The sequence below is a fragment of the Thunnus maccoyii genome, chromosome 12 (genome assembly GCF_910596095.1).
Source record: "Thunnus maccoyii chromosome 12, fThuMac1.1, whole genome shotgun sequence".
In the NCBI taxonomy this organism is placed as follows: Eukaryota; Metazoa; Chordata; class Actinopteri; order Scombriformes; family Scombridae; genus Thunnus; species Thunnus maccoyii.
Window position 1 is genome coordinate 8,131,748 of NC_056544.1, and position 21,074 is coordinate 8,152,821.

General features: G+C 40.8%; 2 protein-coding genes across 2 annotated transcripts; both read left to right on the forward strand.

Moving 5' to 3' along the window:
- The first annotated feature begins 41 nt into the window (after positions 1–41).
- On the forward strand, positions 42–10,514 carry LOC121908559 (glutamate decarboxylase 1). The gene is made up of 14 exons (XM_042428679.1): positions 42–187; positions 863–1,105; positions 2,382–2,472; positions 6,058–6,170; positions 6,323–6,438; positions 6,765–6,844; positions 6,972–7,026; positions 7,127–7,243; positions 7,343–7,407; positions 7,488–7,566; positions 7,691–7,840; positions 7,954–8,061; positions 8,355–8,444; positions 8,597–10,514. Exons 2-14 carry the CDS (start codon positions 1,009–1,011, stop codon positions 8,768–8,770), a joined length of 1,335 nt encoding a protein of 444 aa, XP_042284613.1. The 5' UTR covers positions 42–187; positions 863–1,008; the 3' UTR covers positions 8,771–10,514.
- A 3,636-nt stretch (positions 10,515–14,150) lies between these two features.
- LOC121909313 (Golgi reassembly-stacking protein 2-like) lies at positions 14,151–20,817 on the forward strand. The gene is made up of 10 exons (XM_042429813.1): positions 14,151–14,338; positions 15,350–15,430; positions 15,551–15,754; positions 15,836–15,922; positions 16,013–16,143; positions 17,283–17,415; positions 17,715–17,835; positions 18,021–18,128; positions 18,696–18,824; positions 19,260–20,817. Exons 1-10 carry the CDS (start codon positions 14,276–14,278, stop codon positions 19,538–19,540), a joined length of 1,338 nt encoding a protein of 445 aa, XP_042285747.1. The 5' UTR covers positions 14,151–14,275; the 3' UTR covers positions 19,541–20,817.
- The last annotated feature ends 257 nt before the right edge of the window (positions 20,818–21,074 follow it).

Below are 21,074 nucleotides of genomic sequence, written 5' to 3' on the forward strand. Positions count from 1 at the left end.
ATGGAGATGTTTGGTGATAACTGCTGCCCTCCGCCGTGTAACACCCTAGGGTTCCTGCAGAAGAACAACAGTCTGGAGGAGAAGGGGAGGCTCGCGGGCCAGAAGAACCTGCTCTCGTGCGACAACAGCGACAGGGACGCGCGCTTCCGCCGCACCGAGACCGACTTCTCCAACCTGTTCGCCAGAGGTGAGGACATTAGCCGCTATTCCACTAAACCCAGCTACGTCAAATAACGTATTACTCAAACATTTACAAGCTTTAGCAGAGCTGTACGTTATGGTCACATTACTTCATATTAAATGTTGACGTCTTTGTTCTGATTAAATTGTTACAGGCCTCAAAGAAAACCAACACTCGACTTGTTTTTATTATTGCTATTTCTTTCTTCTTACATTTTTTTGCTTGATAAATAGCTGTGTGAACGTTAGCCTATACATCCAATAAAAGTCAACTTTATTAGCACGTCAACTAAAGTTAGCCTTAATAAGGCCAGTATGCTATCAGAGAACGAGGGTTGGGGGTTTGATAGTGACAAATATTTGTTGGTTTGGGCTATTTTGCAACATCTTCCCATGAAAATCAGAACAGAAACTTGTTACACCATATTTTGCTTTAATAAATGAGGCTTAATGTTACTTCTGTGGGATGTTCTCACTCAACAATGGTTATTCATTGCTAGGAGAAGGTACAATTATGAAATAAAGCCCTCTTTAAAAAAATGTGACTCACTGATGATGTTAGGTTAGGTCATACGGTTGGTTTATGTGAAAATTATTACATTTTCCGGTCATTTTTAGATTCGAGAAGGAGGCTTATGTAACCAAAGGCCCACTATTTAAACCCGTATACGTCCTTCTTTAGACTTGCTGCCAGCCAAAAATGGAGAAGAACCGACCCTGCAGTTTTTGTTGGAGGTGGTCGACATCCTCACTAACTACGTCAAGAAGACTTTCGACCGCTCCACCAAGGTGCTGGACTTCCACCACCCTCACCAGCTCCTGGAGGGCATGGAGGGCTTCAACCTGGAGCTGTCCGACCAGCCCGAGTCCCTGGAGCAGATCCTGGTGGACTGCAGGGACACGCTCAAATATGGCGTCCGGACAGGTAGGCCAGCACACCTTCAACATAGAGATGTAGAATCTGGAAAAAATAAAAATAAAGAAATAAAAATCTCGGGGTCACCTAGGATGAGTTAGGGATATGATTTAGAAAGCTGACTTGATTTGTGGTCTTTTGAATAATTCATAATAAATATCAAAATGACAGTGAAACGTGTGAGGATAAAATGCAATGAACCATTTACTCTTTAGTATAGATGTAGCCTAACCGTGACTCCAAATATGATTATTATATCTCCAATACTATTCCTATGATAACTTAAGCGCTGATGTTTTGCTGTATTTTTTGTACCATAATGTATCTTCAAAAAAAAGCGTCCACTTTGTCACTCCGACGTAAATTAATACCAACATTTTTCCAAGCCTACACAGAGGTGAATTCAATACAAACCATTTAAGAAGGTGTTTTGTCAGATAGTGTACAGCCTGTCGCGATGACTGCGTTGTTTATTGTCCCCTGGTAATTCCGTTGACATCCTCCTTTTCTCTCCCCTCGACTTATTAAAGCAAGTGTCGCCTGAGGGGATCCTAACACGGGCTGTTTCAAGCTGTTAAAAACGACAACGCTCAAACTGTCCCGTGGGTTTTATAAATCACACAGTTTCCCACTGTGTCTACAACTCAGCCCTGCTTTTCATACGGATACGTGGTGTTTGTACCAAAAAAAAATAAAAAAATAAATTAAAAAAAAAGAACGTCAATGAATTTTGTGAGGAGCTGTCCGCGGTGCTGAAACATACAGCGGCTCTTTGCTTTCTGTCCTCTTTCTGTTATCAGCACTGTCAGTTTGTTTAAAGTAACCACAATAAAAAAACAGATGTTTTTTCTTATTTTATATTTTATTTTAGAATTAATTACTATGTGAGCCATATACTGCCACATTATCATGGTTTTATATGCATTTAGGCTCCATTGACGGTGACTGTGTGTGCAAGCACCTTAGAGTCTAAATAGATGTCATATAGCCTTGTTACCAACGTTATTATGGCACACTGAACATTGTTATGTCAGATCCCTTAGGTTTCATGGTTGACCAGGCAAATACAATATGAAATCTGAATGAACGTGAACACTGACGTGAAGAATAGGTTCTCGTATTTTGTTTTGTGTATTATTTTCACAGTCAGAACTTCAGAACGTCCTCAGGACAATTCAAACATACCAGTGGCTGAACTTATTGCTTTCTCTTGTGATGCATGATCCCTGTCCTAGAGGCAGCAAAGCCACATGAACGCCATTTAGTCTGTATGTTTCTCTCTCAGGTCACCCACGCTTCTTCAACCAGTTGTCTTCTGGTCTGGACATCATCGGTCTGGCCGGAGAGTGGCTTACTTCCACTGCTAACACCAACATGTAAGTCATATGCTGCTATCTTTGCTTGTGTGCTTGTGCATGACACAATTATCTATACAGGGGAAACACCTCTACATGTCATGAAAGCATGATAGACACTTCCTGTTTGTAGGCCACTGGAAATAACCCCCAGTCATTATCATATGGAAGCATGGTGGGAGTGCTTATGGAGTTCCCCTCAGCTCACTCTAACAACACTCAAAGCAGCCTCTGAGGGCAGTTATATAAAGTGTTTGGTTTGTCCTGTAGAGACTGTGTATTGACAGACTGTAGGCTGCCACTGTGCTGTACTGTATATCGCAGTCAGCTCAGCCCCAGGGGTGGTTAGATTGCATATTGATCTCAGGTCACAGTTACATGGTGGTCCTGTCTGATAAAGGGCATGAACCACATCAACATCACACACACTCTCAACACAGACACACACATGTACACACACACACATTGTAAATAAGCTGTAACTCTGTAACATGATCGTTGGAATAGAATGAGAAACATCATACTAATACGACTGTACAATGTCAGAATAAAGAATAAACATGCACATCTTTGCTGAAAGAAAACCAACCAGCTTCACATTTCCAGCTTTGTCAATTCTTTCTCAGAGGATTAAATCTGTCATTTTAAGATGTTTCCTCAAAATTAATCATTGATACAGCTATGCACTATGGAAATTTACAAATGATATTTTAATGCCAATTCACAGCATAACAGTATTAAGATTGGCTTTAAGGTCTAAACAGAGAAAATGTACAATACTCTTCTGTAGGGCTGCAACTACTGATTATTTTTATAATCAATTAGCCTGGCAATTATTTTCTTGATTAATTGTTTTGTCTAAAAAATGTCAGAAAATAAAGAAAAATGCCCGTCACAGTTTCCTAAATCCTTAGGTGACATAATCAAATTTACTCAATTTCAATCACATAAAACAAAAAAAGAAGAAAATCACAATCAAGAAGCTATTTGGCCTTTTGACTTGAAAAAATATGTTAATGATTAATCGATTATTATGTTTATTTACAGTTATTTTTCTGTCAACTGACTAACAGATTAATCAACAAATTGTTTCTGCTGTATTTTTATATATACAAGGTAAAAATCATGACAACAAAAATGACATGATTGAGTTACAAAAAGAAGGCTGGAAAATTGACACAATTACAACAGCAATTGAACACAGATTCAAAAGCAGAATAAGTCCCTAAAATTTTCATAGTCCAAACTGACATGTAGCTGCAAAGACAGCAGGCCCTGCACAAAGATAAATAGTGGGTAGAGGACAATACACTCCACTCCATAATCACAAATTGAGCGTTCCCTATTCTCTAACTATTGTGTCCTCTATCTTTTTTCCATGGCTGGCTCCTAAATGAAAGATCAATGTAAGGACAATAAACCAAAAGCCCAAGGAAAATTGAGACACTTAATATACACAATTTCTCAAAACATTAGCTCAGGAAACCACCCCCTCTTAGGAAAAACTTTCCCATCTCATCTCCTGGTTGGAAGAATGCCCCAAGAGACAGGGCTATTGAATTCATACACTCGCACACACGCTCCTGCACACTTTCGTAATGACACAGACACACACCAGTCCTCACACACACACATACACACACACCAGCTCTGGCTGTCCCAGATACAGCAGCTAGGGTTTCCAGTCCATTGACTGCAGGCTCATTGTGAGCTGGTCTTAGCAGATAGGCCAGCTGGGCCCCACACTGACACACAATGTCCTACGGCTGCACAGAGAACCCTGTCACACTGTGGAAACTGGCTGCTGCAGCTCCCTGTGGAGCGCTCATTCTGGCTCTATTGTCCCTGTGGATACAGACTGACTCAGTGGTGCTTTGGGGGGGCTGAGAGGAGAGTGTGGTTGGGGGGTCAGAGGGTTAGTCGCATAGAGACTCACATACACACACATTCAAACACACATTGAGTGCCCTTGATGACGATAATAAGGGCATTTAGGGGCTGTCCCTGGAGACAGGCAGGTGACTGAGGGGTAATTTTCACCCTGAAAAGACCAATGATTGGCTCTGATTGTGATAATGATCACCATTATTGTCATTACAGCTTGAAATGACTCACGGAGAGAAGGAGAATTTTAAAAAGGTGCACTGGTTCTGTCCCTTGTCTGTTGTGGCTGTATTTTAAGAGAAAATGAAAGTGAGACATCCAGGATATTAAATTTTTGTGTGCACCTTTATTCCAATATTTCAAAGAAACACTGTAAATCAGGCCAGTGAGGGGCTACACAGTGAGACATTTTGTCTTCTTTGTAATGCCATCCTTTGTTGCGGCTGTTCATAACGCTGCCATAGCCGAAACCCAGCAGTCGTAATCTGGGCTGGTCTATCAACTGCAAGCTAATGTTCCAATCAAATCCATTCCATGGGCTAGATCTCACCAGGGATAATTACACAAGAAATGTGTCTCTTTGTCCTCTTTTTTTTGTCATCCTTTTGTTTTTCATTCCATTTCTCTTTGTCCTCTACCATGTCTTCCCTTCCTATTCTTTACTGCTTATATTTTAGGCATTTCTTTTTGCTTTGTTATCCTTTCTCTTTTCTGTGCATTTCCCTCCCTCTTCTTCCATACCACCCCCTCCTCTTTATTGTTGTCCCCTGTCAGTTTCCTTTAGTGTATTGTTTCCCTACAGCCCCCTCTTCTCACAGCCTGTATCTCTCCTCCTCCTTACCTAAACTATGAAACGCTTCAATCCCGATTTAGATACCTACTTGTGAAGAAAACAAAGAGTAATCGAAGAGGAGAGGCAATGTTTTAGATGGTAATGGTGGTGGTGGTTGATAGAAGTGGAGGAGAGTTGTGTAACTGGCCTCATTAGAAACAGGATAAACAAGGATCAGTCCTAAGGGTGTGTGTAGGAGGTGGTGAGATGGGCTGTCAGTTAGCAAAGAAAGCAAAAGCGTTCGGCTTTCTGTGACACATTTAACCTACTTCAGCCTCTTCAGGAGTTTCGTCCCTGTCATTTGGTCTCTTGTTAGATAAAGGAGGGGTCAGACACACAGCCAGCATGTTTTAAAAGATGTTTTCTGTCTCAACTTTTTGACGATTCTTTATGTGTTTTGACGATGTTGTCTTTTCTTTTTCTTTCATTTAATGAAAAGGTGAAATGAATAACCATAGTTTCTTCTTCAATTTCTGAATTTCATGATCAACACACGCCGTTATCTTTCTCAAACACACATTCAAGTTCTCTCAGCCATCAAATCAGCCCCATTCAGCCCCGCCACTTAGATTGGCAGGATTGACAGATAGCCATCACAGCTTTGTGTGCTTTAATTAAACCACTGAGTGATTTTAGAAGGCATTTGAATATGAATGTTTGCTGCCTGACTCCTATCAGACACTTTTTAATTAGCCCAGTCAGCACAAGCTCCAGTTTGTGCTCTGTGGATGGAATTATAGTAGAGCTGATGAAAAACCAATTGGTCTGTGTGTGTTTTAGATATTCTGCAGGTGCAAGAATCAAACTGTCTTTTCTTCTTTTTTTGTTACAATGATGCTGAATGACATGCTGACGTACTGTATTTATAATCTTTTTGATATGATTGACAGGTTCACCTATGAGATCGCTCCAGTGTTTGTTTTGATGGAGCAGCTGACTCTGAAGAAAATGAGAGAGATGATTGGCTGGCCTGGTGGAGAGGGAGATGGCCTCTTCTCACCAGGTTAGTTTATAATGAGAAGTATCCATGATATACAAGTAAAGTGTGTCTTATCCATATTGGATAGTAACAAATTATTATTACATAACTAATAACACTACATTTGTGTGCATACCGCAATCCAGGGTGCTGATGTGTGTGTTTCTGCTCAACAGGGGGCGCTATCTCCAACATGTACAGTGTGATGATCGCACGTTACAAATATTTCCCTGAGGTCAAGACCAAGGGCATGTCTGCCGCTCCCCGCCTTGTCCTTTTCACATCTGAACATGTATGTGACCGTGAACACATGCACATACACACCATTTTAGATATTCTAATAAAGCAGGTGCTATGCTTCACTGGCTGTAGATTGAGGCCATTGACCAAGTCCAGTAATAATCAGTAGGTCTGTTTGAATCAGGGCAATGGCTATTTTAATGGAGTCTTTTTGATTTTATTACATCTACTTCTGTCTATAAAGACTTGAACAGTTGAAAACATGACAGCAAGCTGAAGCCCAAGTAGCAGCTATTTCACAAAAGCTCCATTCTCTTTGAATTTATTACTTATTTCTTATTCATTTCTATAATGTTTACCTAATGTGTGTCCCTACAGAGCCACTACTCCATAAAGAAGGCTGGAGCCGCTCTGGGCTTTGGTACTGATAATGTGATTCTGCTAAGCACAGATGAGAGGTAGGAGATTCATTGTAGGAATGTAAAGCCACAGTCAATACAGTAAATGTTAAAATACTGTATGTTAATATTATATTATAAGATATTATAAGTATGAGACATGATTTCCTGCTTCACACTCTTTCAGGGGGAGAGTAATTCCTGCAGATCTGGAGGCAAAGATCATTGACGCTAAACAGAAGGTAAGTGTATTTTTTACATTTCCCTTTTCTTTTATTTGCTTTGTTTTGTCTCTTACTGTGTTTTCAGTATCTCTAAGTGTCATGTGTGTTGATTCTGCAGGGTTACGTGCCGTTGTTTGTGAACGCCACAGGTGGCTCAACTGTCTACGGTGCGTTCGATCCCATTAATGAGATTGCTGACATCTGTGAGAAGTACAACTTGTGGCTCCACGTTGATGTGAGTGTAGTTCACATGGTATTTTGTTAGTAGTAGCAGTAGTAATACTGCATCCTTGCCTGTGTACCTTTCTGTGACAGTGCGGTCTTGTCTCCTCAGGGAGCGTGGGGTGGTGGACTGCTGATGTCCAGGAAGCATCGCCATAAGCTTAATGGAATTGAGAGGTAAGTACATGAGAACAGACGGATGGCTCTGTGTTATTATTTAAAGGAAATGTGTTTGACACATATATTGAACTTTGCAGGGCCAACTCCGTCACATGGAACCCTCACAAGATGATGGGCGTGCCTCTACAGTGCTCTGCAATCCTGGTCAGAGAGAAGGTACAGTACACACTTTACATGTCCATAATCATCTAACTTTTCATAGTACCAGCAGCCTGTGAAAGTTTTACATATTGCTAACATGCATAGTTTAACAGTGTATGTACTCTATGTGTGTCTGTAGGGAATCCTGGCAGGCTGTAACTCCATGTGTGCCGGCTACCTGTTCCAACCAGACAAACAGTACGACGTCACCTACGACACTGGGGACAAAGCCATCCAGTGTGGCCGTCATGTTGACATCTTTAAGTTCTGGCTCATGTGGAAGGCCAAGGTAAAACAGATACAGACAGATTCACACATACATGTCGTTCTTTAAGTTGTTCAAGCCAATAGGAAATGTTATGGTTTTATCACAACACTTGTACCGACTCTTCTTCCCTGCAGGGCACCATTGGGTTTGAGCAGCACATTGACAAGTGCTTGGATCTGTCTCAGTACCTGTACAACAAGATCAAGAACAGGGAGGGATATCAGATGGTGTTTGATGGAGTGGTGAGCCTCTCTAATTTTCTACTCTGTCAATGTTGATATTATCTTCATCTTTTTGGTTTCATAAGCTGTATTGGCATGATAGAAAACAATCTTACAAGCATACTGTATGTGCATACCACATCTAAAATGCATCACTCTTTTTCGTGTTAACTAACTGACAAAAAACAAATGTACAGACTGTTAGTTTAAATGATCTGTCACAATATTTCCCTTGCTTGCTTTCCTTTGCCTCCATCCTTCTTTCCTTTCATTTTGTGCGTGTGTGTATAAAATGTGTTTATTTGTCTCTGCAGCCCCAGCACACCAACGTTTGCTTCTGGTACGTCCCACCCAGCCTGAGAGGCATGCCAGATGGTGATGAGCGGAGAGAAAAACTCCACAGGGTAAGACACCACTTAGTCTATCAATTTCAGACATTTCCGCCCATCAGCTTTCACATTTATCCTTCCTTTTTATTAATTCCACCTATGAGCGTTATTCAGGCTCCCTTTCCAAAATGCAAAGGCTCTGATTTGTCATTTCTTCACTCCACCAGGTGGCACCAAAGATCAAGGCCATGATGATGGAGTCAGGCTCCACCATGGTGGGCTACCAGCCTCAGGGTAATAAAGTCAACTTCTTCCGTATGGTCATCTCCAACCCCGCGGCCACCCAGTCTGACATCGACTTCCTCATTGATGAGATTGAGAGGCTGGGTAATGACCTGTAGACCTCTCAGCCATCGCTGCTCTTCAGAGCTGCACTTATGCTCTTTTATCTATTGTATTTTTAAGGCAAATGCCAATGAGGTGAAACATTCACAGTGCTGCAGACAGAGTCATGAAAGGACACGTTTTCTATCTGGTCTACCTTCGCCTGCAGCATTCTGACTGTTCCCCCAACTGAAGAGAAACTAGCAATGAGAGAGACTTCAAGTTTTCTTACTTGTTCTGTCCCACATTGTTCCTCCTCTAGACAAAATATATAGAAGTATCTGAAGGCTCCAGGTACAACAACCACACTCTAATGTATGTGTGTGCTGTGAAATCTCGTAATGTGTGTGTGTAATCTAGTTTCTTGTCCGATGTAGTTTGTCTCTCAGTGTCTGCCTGTCTGTGCCTGAATGTGTGTGTGAGAATGTGATCAAACACTGAAAGGGAGAAAAAGCACAGATCAAAATATAACAAAGTATCATGAAATTATTCCTCTGTATCATACGTTTACTACACAAAATTGAATCACTGGTGCTTTCGGCTGTACATACAGTATATTTAATCTCGGTGCACCGACCTATTTGTCCTAAAGCAGTGTCCAATTCCCCGAAGCAGTGTGTGTGCAGGTGTGCATGTGGCACACTGAGTGTACCCTGTCATGTATTTTAGGCTAGCACTGTGTTAAAAATAAGCTTATTATGACCTAATGTGCACACCGTAGATACCAAGTGTGTAAAGCTGAGAGGATTTAGATGAGCAACTGATTTACAGTCTGCAAATATTTTCCCTCGTAGAGGTTTTAAGATTAAGATTTAAAATGTCTACAGCTATCCCAAGTCTGTGACGACTTTGAACTAGTAAAACGCTGGCTCGTTGTCTGTTTCATGCAATCATGTTATACCCATATGTGTTTATAACATAGTTCAAATACTAATATTTGATTATATAAAAACAAATATTTATTGCATTTCCACTGTTTGCAGATTCAGGTATTTTACTGTAAATGTATCTTTATGTGTATTACATGGTAATACATTTGTAAATGTAATCACAGGAACTTGAGTAAGGTTTATTTTTAGTGATTTTGTCAGCCAAAGAAAGAGAACCGGGAACAGAGCAATCCATTGTCCTTCATATATAACTTCTTATAGATTATAGGTGTTTGTAAAATGTTACCTATTGAGCCTCGACTGCGATGCAATTTCTATAGTGTGTTTCTTTCTGTGATTGTGAGTCTCTTTGAATGAATGTTTTGAGATGATTTATTGGCCTTCTGATGAGATTAAGAATTAAGTCTATACACTCCTCTGGCAGTCATGCCGGTCTTTTATTTTAGCAAGAAGCACAAGGATGTGAGAATGTACTCTCCTCTAGAGACTGGGAAGAAAGGATTGTTGTATCCGTCTGAATCCTAATGCATTTACTGTAATATAGTATATTAATTGTAATACATATTACCTGTATTCTCAGTGTGATGGGAGCTCAATGGAATATCTTGTATAAAGAGTTCCTGTTTGTGTCTTTGCACAATGTTGACCTTTCTTTCTTCCATTGTAAATGGATGTGTACTATGGCAGTATATAAGAGTTATGTTATAAATAAAGTATTTATGGTAACTAGGGACCACTATGTGAATGGCACAATTGCATAAATCATATTTAAGGTAATCTGTGTGCTGTATGTGGCCAATGACTCCTGTACGTGACCAGTCTGGATTTTGATGAAGCCAGCTGTAAGGGAATGTTTCCCAGGAGGTTTTCAGTCGGCACTTTAACAGAATCATACCATCTCTAAAAAGATCTTTAATAAAGTCTATTAAAGGGAAAACTGAGTCTGACTTATTGAAACAGCAATCTCTCTCTGTTGCGGCTGATATTTCTGTCTATGCTGCATCCCACTCAGTTCTTACACACACACATAAACACACATTATTGCCTCTGCCTAATCATCCTGGAGAAGGCTTTGTTTGGCCCCCAGCTGTGTGTCGGATTGGCTGTTCTCCAGCGTGAAACTCTCCTCTCCAATCAGCTCCCCTCTCTCCTTTGTGCTCCTCTCCTAAGCTCATCTCCTCACCTCTTTTCTCTCTCCTTCCCTTCATTTTTGCTCTTTTCCCTCCTGGCATTTGCTCGTCCCTTGCTTTCCTCTTTTTTCATAGTTTCCCTCCCTCTGTTCTCTTCTTGCATTCATCCACCTAGGACTATATTATGATTCAGCTTCACTGCACCACTCGTGAAAGAAAGGCATTGTTTCCAGCGTTTCATAACATTTACACGGAGGGCATAAAAATATCAAAAGGAGGGGTGATTGTGGATTGAAGCATCCTCAGTGTTCATCTCGTCTCATCATGAGATGAACACTGAGGATGTGATGTACTGCCAACGCCCTCTGGTGGTGACTGTCTGCCTGCACAGTCCTCCATATGAAAATATGTATTTGTGAAAAAGAAAAGCTTGAAAAAGGCTTTACATCATAAACCTATTAATGATCAGGATTACATTTTACATTATGCATTGATATCAAATATTAAATCAGCTGGGCTTTTTTTAAAAGTAGAAAGAGAATCAACACAAATAGAGAGGGCATCATTCTCCTGGCAGAATCAAAAATGTTTTAAGAGTTTCTCACAAAGATGGAAGTTAAATGCTCATGAACAAAATCAATTACAACATGTTTATCTTGCAGGAGGCATGAGACAAGAAGTAACATCATCTCTGTGACAGTAAACAGGGTTCATGTGGTGCTAATGTGGAGTAAAATATGTGCTAATAACATTAAAATAAATGCAAATAATTGTTATCTGTCATGGTCTCATTTGTTTATTACTCACAAATCATATGACAATGCTACATTGATGTTTAAAAATTATATATGTGTCACCTGCAGAAACAGATCTTGATCAGCTTCACATTACAGAAGCAAGCATTTGTAATGCCAAATTTAAGAGTCCTGTCTTTGTATTCTTCAGTGCATCGAGACAACATTATGGTATGTAAACATTATTGATTGTAATTGCTCATTAGCCATGAGGGAAGTGTTTCCATTCAAGAGCTGCCAATAGGAGCTAATAAGATAAGCTAACAATCATCACTGAGTCCGCTGCTGCAGGGCTGCAAGATGTAAAAACCGATACGCACTCTAACAACAAATGTAACAGATGTCAGATATGTGAATCTAAGCACTGCGTTAACAGAGTATAAATAACATATTGTATGTTGAAAATTTAAAACACATGCATCCTTCATGGCAAAGAGCAGCTGGATTTTTCAAAAGCGTTGCCCTCTGACCCATATAGACCAGAGAGTGAAAGGTCTGCATTATACACTGCTATTCAATAACACACTAGAAAAGAAGCTTGAGGGATAAAAGATGACCTCCTATTCAGAGGGGTTGCAACTCACTGCATATTCTAGATAAATAAACCTTCCAGATATTATGCCATGAAAAGCCTGCAGAACCTGGACCCTGAGAAGCCGACATTTAAGGAATATAACAATAATATTCTAATCTAAGGTTTAGTTTTACATTGGAAAAATAACTGAATGCACATTATTTTTTACTAACCCTTCATCATTTTATTGATTTAGCTATTCTGGTATATGTGTGTGTAGCTACTGACCAATCTAGTGTGTAGTTACATGTGTGTGAGTGTAAGAAAGTTAAACTCTGAGTTCTTTGCCCTGCTGCTTCTGAAGCTGTGGGGGTTTTTAAGGTGAGAGAGGGGAGATAAAGTTTTTCCATTTTACAGAATGTTACTTTCCAGCTTTAATTAGGAAGTGATGCTACCAAACCAACAGAGCACGGAAATTGTTACTATGCACTTTATATAAGCATTGAGAGCTAATGTAGATGAGTCAGCATTAAATAAGGGTAGCTTTCTTAATTAAACGGATACAAGCAAAAACAAAGTACAGTACTGCCACACAGTGACTTCTTAAAGACAGGCAGGAAGTGATGAAACAGTGTAACTAAACAAAGCTACTCATCATGTAGGAGTTATCTGAGTCTCTGTCAGTTTAACATATGTAGACCAAAGCAGGGGTGACTTTTCTGTATCTTGAATCCATTTCAGATTTGCTTTTGTTGATAAAACCCTGAAATATTTTTTATTCCTCGACTTTGGTAAGTTGATCATTTTGAATTTGTGGCAGTGAAAATTGCATAATTATATGAATATATATATATCGTGGTGATTTATCATTTCAGTTGAGTAAAAGGTGAAAGGGGTCCTCTTATGAGTTACACTCCATAAAGTCCCTGGTCGACTGCTGGGGAGAAATGAACCACTGGATGGCTGTAAACTTCCTTCTGCTCAGCAGGGAGAAAACTGAGGTTTTGGTTGTGGGTGTTAAAGCCCAGAGACAGCTGGTCTGTGAGTATCTGGAATCCAGATCATGAAAAACAAGTGAACAGATCAAAAACATAAAAGTAATCATGGATGTCACACTTAGTTTTCGGGATCATATCAACGGCATCACCAAGATCATCTTTTACCAACTTAGAAATATCTCTAAAATCAGAGGCTTTCTTTCCCAGTCTGACTCAGAGAAACTCATGCATGCATTTGTCATGAGCAGAGTGTTTATGGGCCTTCCAACCAAAACAATCCATAGATTACAAGTTATCCAGAACTCAGCTAACCAAAAAAATCAGACCAAATAAGTTCAGAAAACTTACCTGCTACCTGCTGTCTTCAGAATACAATTCAAAATTCTCCTCTTGGTGAACAAAGCACTTAATGGTGTGACTCCACAGCACACATCAGATATGACATCAGTATACCATCCCAGCAGATCTCTCAGGTCACAAGGTGGAAATCTACTCTATGTACCTACAGCATTTTCAAAGTCTAGTGAGATGGCATTCAGAATTTATGCACTTAAAGTATGGAACAGTTTGCCTGCTGATCTTAGACTTTCTCTGACACTTTGTCCTTTTAAAAGCAAATTAAAGACCTTCCTATTCAGTCAACCATTTTCTTAAATGAGCTTGCCTTATATGTACAGTATGTATGTTTGTATATATGTGCGTATGTAGGCAATCTGTGTAGGCCTATAGGCTATATGTTCATGTATGCATGGGTGTTTTTGTATATATGCACATTTTTTGCAGGTTTATTTTGGTTTTATGTAAAACACTTTGAACTGCCTTTGTATGAGATAGTTTTATACAAATAAAATTGGAATTGAATTCGAACTGAATTGAAAGCTGGAGAGTATCCACAAAAAAATCTTTCATTATATCAGTAAAAAAATATATAAATATTTAAGACATCATTTTTAAAAGGTATCTAAAACCTATGTATTTTTTTTAGAAACGTTTTTGATTAACTCGACGTCTTTGAATTAATAAAAATACCGACTGGAAATTGAAACGCAAATTTCCTGCCACGTAACGGCGCATGCGCATCAGGCAGCTAGTCATTTGACGACGTGTACCCGGTGTGTACAAGTCTTCAGGTATCTCACCTCTGCTGGGAAACAAGCTGCCATTAAAATCTCGAAAAGCCTTAAAACAGCGAAACCATGGGAGGCTCGCAGAGTGTGGAGATACCGGGAGGAGGCTCTGAGGGCTACCACGTCCTCCGGGTGAGTTTTTAGCTTCCTTAGCCTGCTGTTAGCTGATAGCTGTTAGCTTAGCACCGGGTCAGAGGCGGAGGATCCCCGGCTCTGTGTGTGGACTAGAGGCCGGGGATGACAAGTAGGGCCTCTGTGTGGATAACGCCAAAACCAAAACGTTGTCTGCTCTGGAGCCGTGGAAGTGTCACTTGTCGTTTCTTGTTGTATTTTCTGCTAAGTAACTAGTTAAATGTGCCTGCCGGAAGCTTCTGTTGGAGCGAGCTAAAGCTAAAGTAGCTGTACTGAATGACAGCTGCTGGGTTTGTTAATGCATGAATTATCGGCCATGTCCCTGTACAGAGTGCCTCTTCCCTTGTTTTGCAAAATCTCTGCAAAGTTAACAAGCTAATCCTTAACGGTGAACGCCAGATGTCATATTTTAAACTTCCAAAATAAGAAAAATCAGGCACATTAAGCGACAGTAGCTAGAAGCTCGATTTGACAACAGTGCAGTTGTGCACCATAAAGGGGGTGGATCTATTTTATCCAATTTTTTAACCTAGTTTTTATTTCACTCCATTTTACTGTTACTGTCATTATAGCTACTAAATCAGTTTTATCAAATTTCCATCACTTTTTTCCCCGTTTTTGTTGCTTTTACGGTCTACACTTGTTCTGTCTTATTATTGACTTGTCATTTGTCTGTGAAGCACTTTGAATTACACTAACCTGTATGAAAGGTACTATATAAATAAATTGATTTTTCCCATCCTGCAAACTATAACCGATTTGACTGCGTGTTAATTAATGTACGTTTTGAAGTTACTACAGTTACTTGCCTGCAATGTAATTCACAACAAATCATATTCTGAGATGTTAGTATGACAAAAGTTGTTCCTTTGAAAGCCACTGAAGGCTTTGCTCTCTTGTGTGTTGGTCAGCTCAGGTCCAGTTGGTTCATGTTGACACTGTGAACTGCACCGAGCAACAGTGCTACTCGCTGTCCAGCAGCAGCTCACGTTGTCTCTCTTTTTCGTGCAGGTCCAGGAGAACTCGCCTGGACACCGAGCAGGACTGGAGCCTTTCTTTGACTTCATCGTTTCCATCAATAACACCAGACTGGTAAGTGAGGAGATCATGTGCGATTCAGACAGCGACTGTGTGTATCAGGACCAAATAAAGGTAATGAGGTGTATTTCATGGTTTCCTCTCACTACTCTTCTTCATTCCTGTTTTCCACAGAACAAGGACAACGACACATTGAAAGACTTACTCAAAGCCAGTGTGGAGAAACCGGTCAAGATGCTGGTTTACTCCTCAAAGACCCTGGAGCTGCGGGAGTCTACAGTCACACCCAGCAACCTGTGGGGGGGTCAGGGCTTGCTTGGTGTCTCAATTCGTTTTTGCAGCTTCGAGGGAGCCAATGAGAATGTTTGGCATGTTCTGGTAGGTAGCCTCGAAGTCTCATCTGTACTGTATTGGCTCTGTTAAGTAGTTTGTTCACTCACTGTACTCTCTCTGTAACAGGAAGTGGAGCCTAATTCCCCAGCAGCCCTCGCCGGCTTGCGGCCGCACACTGACTACATCATCGGAGCTGACACTGTTATGAATGAGGTAGTTCATCAGCACTTTAGGTCCATGCCACTATCACTCCTGTGCATTTCCCACTTGATGATGATTGTGATTCTGTGACTTTATTTGCAGTCAGAGGACCTGTTCTCTCTGATAGAGAGCCACGAGGGGAAGGGCCTGAAGCTCTACGTGTACAACACAGACACTGACAACTGTAGAGAGGTGGTCATTACACCGAACAGCGCCTGGGGAGGAGAGGGCAGGTAATACTCACACTTTCACACACTTGCACCCTTCCTTAGACTTACAGGCATAAAATGAAATATGTAGAATTTTCAGAATTGATGACCGTCCAACAGAAATATATGGATTATATCTCAGATTAGCCTGAGAATCAAACTAGATCTGAAACAATTAGTAGATTAATGGTTTAGTCCATTGACAGACAATAAATCAGCAACTATTTTGATAATCAATAAATGTCAAACATGTCAATACGCCAAACATTTTTGTTAGCTTTGTGTTCTGTGTGTTTTTTGCTTTGTACTGTTTGTTATTGTGCTGTTATGTGTTTTAATTGTGAGGGACTGCAGATGAAAATGAAGCTAAATCTGGTACAGAGCATCATTTATGTTCAAAACTATACACTGTCCCCATAAATACAGTACTGCTTATCTCATTTTTTATATCATTGTAAACTAAGCAGTTTTGGATTTTGGACTGTAGGTCGAAAAAAACCAAGATATTTGAAAACATGACCTTGGGTTTTGGGAAACCGTGACGTGCATTTTTCAAAATATTTTTTGTCATTTTATAGACCAGACAACTCATTTATTAATTGAGAAAACAACCACAAGATTAATTGATAATGAAAGCAGCCCTAAATAAGATTATTTAAAGTTAGTGTTTTATTTGGGGGGTGTTTTGTTTTACTTTAATAAATGAGTTTTCATCCCACTGACATTGTTTTCAGTCAGCATGGAAGCTGCGGTTGCCAGCAGCATTTGCCTCAATGTTTACAATGATGATTGAAGAAATATGCCAATATTAGTTATTTCTGTAAGTCGACTTACAACAACGTCCACTTCATTCATGCATTTTGGCATTTTCTGCTCATTTCTCTGTCACTATTCTTCATAGATGTATCTATTTTTCTGGCTCTGACACAGGTAGATCAAATCCCCATTCTTAATCCGCCCACAAAGCTCTGATTAGTCAATTCCAACTGGGCGAAACAGCCGTCAGTTAGAACAACACCAGGCCTGTTTGAATAGCTGAAAAACTCAAAGATGTGGGTGGTAATTCAGAGGTCTGGAACCAGGCTAATCTCAATGTGTTAGAATGAAAAATCTTGAGGTTGTTGTTTGGATTCTCAACATTATTTTCTCCCAAACCATTCCAGCCTGGGATGTGGGATTGGCTACGGATACCTCCACCGAATCCCTACCCGGCCCTTTGAGGAAGGGAAGAAGATCAGCTTCCCTGGAAACTCCCCCAGCGAGCCTGTCAGTCCGCTGAAGGATGGATTCACTGAGGTCAGGCCACACATACTTTTCATGATCCTTTACCACAGCTTGTGCTCTTTGAAATCATGCTCAAAACAACCGTTAAATATGAATGCAGGTCTTTCATTATCAGTTCTTTACCAGTCAGTGTGTAGTGAATGTGCATGACATTGCAAAGACTGAAGTTTTGTGTCTTGTAAAGTGTTTCTGCATTATGAGTAGGACAACAGTGCTCACTAGCGTTAACTGCACACGCAGATGAATGTGACCTTATCTTTGACAGCAACTTTTTCTCTACTTCCCTCTTCTTCTCTCTTTAACTCCTTCAGGTCCAGCTCTCAGCAGTAAGCCCTCCTCCTACTGCACCTGCTGTCCCTGGCCTTGAAGATTCACTGTCCGGCCTGTCAATCAGCACAGCCCCGCCCACCATGCCCAGTGAGCTTCAGACAGGTATTCCACCTCGATTTCTCTCTGTTTGCTCCCATACATATACAGTACTGCAACACAGTAAGCTCATTATGCGACTGTGCTGTCGGCGATTTAAAAAAAACAAAAAAAACAACTGTGTAATAAATATTTGTATTGACTCCACATATTCTCATCTAATGTGTCTTCTCTGCCTCCCTCCCCTTCAGGTTTGCCCACAGTCCCTCTGCTCCCCTCCACTTCCAGCCCCTCCCTCAGCCCGCTCACTCCACTGAATCCTGCTACCACCACCTTCAACCCTGCCACCACGCTACCAGGTGGGTGATTTCTCAAACATTCAAAGCACAAGTCATTTATCTGTACTCCTGCTGTGTCAGAGAGTTTACAACACCATACATTTTAAAAAAAAAAAAGCCCAGCAGAGGCATTATTGCTCTGTCTGTACAGATTTCTGAGGGTGTGTTCCTACCCAGGCAGAAAAAAAAAGCACGATCTGCCACAGCTGCATTAGCCAATAGTACATCTTAGGGTGTGTACACAATACACACTCTTTGTTTCCCTAAGGACAAGCCGTGACTATCAGTAAACAGTATTTATGCAAGATTTTCACTTCGCAGGAACTTCTCTATCACAGCCTGTGTGTTCCCATCAGCTCTCTCATGATACTTTCTCTGTTTTTATTGTCAGTATTGTTTTCTAAAGACTTTGGTTCTGTAATGCAGGTTTTTTTTTTTTTTAACTCTCTAATTGTTGCATCCAGTGCTTTATTTTCATTAAACTCACTTTAATGTAAATACGGCACTGGCAGTTAAAAAAAAAAAAAAAAAAGAAAAGAATGAATAATAAGAGCTTGCTCTAATACTGTATCTTGTGTTTTCTTATAGGTCTGATGCCCCTCCCGGCTGGCTTACCCCCACTACCGAACCTTCCCAACCTCAACCTGCCACTCCCAGACCTCAGTGCCATGTCACTAGCAGGGACCAGCACCTTACCGCCTCCAGCAGGAATGACAGGTAAACAAATAGAATTACTTTCTGCATCAGTCACATACTGTATGCAAATACTTTATTCCAGCAGTTCTCTCAAAGTTAAATCCGAGGGGTGCCAGATTTTTACCAGGACAGGAAAGTGGGAAAAAAACAACACAAACATGTTGGGTTTTGCAGACTTTCTTCTAATATTTGCTTTAGCCACATTAGCAGCGTGGCTCTAGGGATAATAGAATGTCTATCAGTCCAGACAGATATCTAAACAAATATTGGATGGATTGCTATGACATTTTGTACAGACATTCATGTTCCACTTGGGATGAACTGCAGTAAATCTGATGATCCGTTAATTTTTCTTTTAGCCCCCTCATCAGGTCTAATTGTACTTGTGATGACGGAGTATACTGGCCACTCAACATATCTCTCGTTTTCTCATTCTTTTCCCCTCTCTCTCTCCAGGAGTCCCAAATCTTGCCTCCCTCCCTCCCCTCAACCTGCCAGGTCTGGCCCCGTTGCCCCCTCTGCCCACAATGCTTCCCTCCCAGCTGCCTCCACTCCTGCCTCAGGGAGTGGCCCCCATCCTGCCCACCTCCACCACCATCGCTGCCCCTCCAGCCTCGGTCACAGTCACAGCGGCGCCTGCAACCGAGCCTGCCGCCAACACCACAACACCCACGGAAGCCGCCTCCACGAACGCCACGGAAACACAAGCCCCCACGGAAACACTAACGTCGTCGTAACCTGGGAAAGAACGACCCGCTTGCCATCAAACCAAAACACACACACACCTGGTTTCTCTTTCTACCCCATCTGTCTTTCTCTGTTATTTTTTTTCTATTTATTTGGCCAAGAGGGACAGTCAGACAGCTGCACCAGTTCAGACATAGAGGTCGACATGTTCCAGGTATGGGTGAGGAGGCTTGTGTGGAGCAATGAAGGATGAATGGATATGAAGAATGGAGGACGGATGTAAACTGGTCTTACCAACATGTCTTTATTGCCAGATTGATATATTGCAGAGAAGCTGGTAGCATGGCAGCTCGCCTTAGCTACTGTATGAGGAGGACGAGGTCTACTCTTCGGTTTGTAGTACGCTTCGCACTTCTGCAGGTGCAACAAGGCAAAGAACTATCTTAGGATTTTCACCTTTCTGATGTGTCAATCCTCTCTGTTTCACATAACTTTTTTTTTTATATAAACGGTGTATGTTTATAGGGCTGGACGATAAACCGAATTTACTCAATTACCCACACCATTAATCTTGTATAAATAAAGTAAGAAAAGTTACAAATACAAATGACAACAAATGGACGTTTAACTAACCAATCAGCTCACAGTCCAGGCGAGGAGTTCTTTAACTGGTCACACTGGAATAAATCAGAACAGAAGTGGGATAACGCAGGAGAATAAATATCATGCACTGCTGTATTGGAAAATAGTTGTTACACTCATTGCTATTAAGGTAAATATGAATTTATCATGCGATAGATTCTAGGTCATATCGTCCAGCCCTAATGTATAACCTCTTATTAGTTAGTTGACCCCTGACCAATAGATATATTTGATTGACATGTATTAATTTTTGTTGAATTTGCTGTATGAGTGTCCCCACCCAGTAAATGAATCTGCATTATTTTGCACCACCTTTTGAGTTTTGAAATGATTAGTTATGTCTGTCCCCTCGTATGTCTTCACCTATATCCAGAACTCTACAGTTACCCGCCCGTCTCTACCACACAGACGGCAACAGCCTGGACGCCATGCCAGAAGGGACGGAGGTTTACAGTTACATGATCTACTCAGTGAGGTGTGTGCTTGCTGTCGGGTGATTAGTTGGTAGGGTGAAACATGGGTGCAGGTTTATTAAATACACAGTACGTCTCCTTCTGGCATGGCACGAAGTGAATTTGTAGGCAGAGTTGCAGTGATGCCGTACAGCCGCAAGATGTCGCTGTAAGAATTTACTGAAAACATCTCCAGTATGCACAGTGCGAGCAATAAAGCCAAATTAATTTTACGTGACGCCTCTGTGTCTTTATGTTGCTTGTCTTGTAATTTGACCTTTACGCATAAACACAAAGCGAAAAGATAAAAAATTGTCATGAAAGAGGAATAAGAGCGTAGTAAAGATGTGGCTCAAGTTAAAACTTGACTTCATGTGCTCTGAAGATGGGAAAATTACATCAGTGTGTACGATGTTTCATGTGTGTTTTCACTACAGGTGACAGGACGGTGAGATTTGTCTCATGTTGGAAGTCATACAGTCTTTGCATT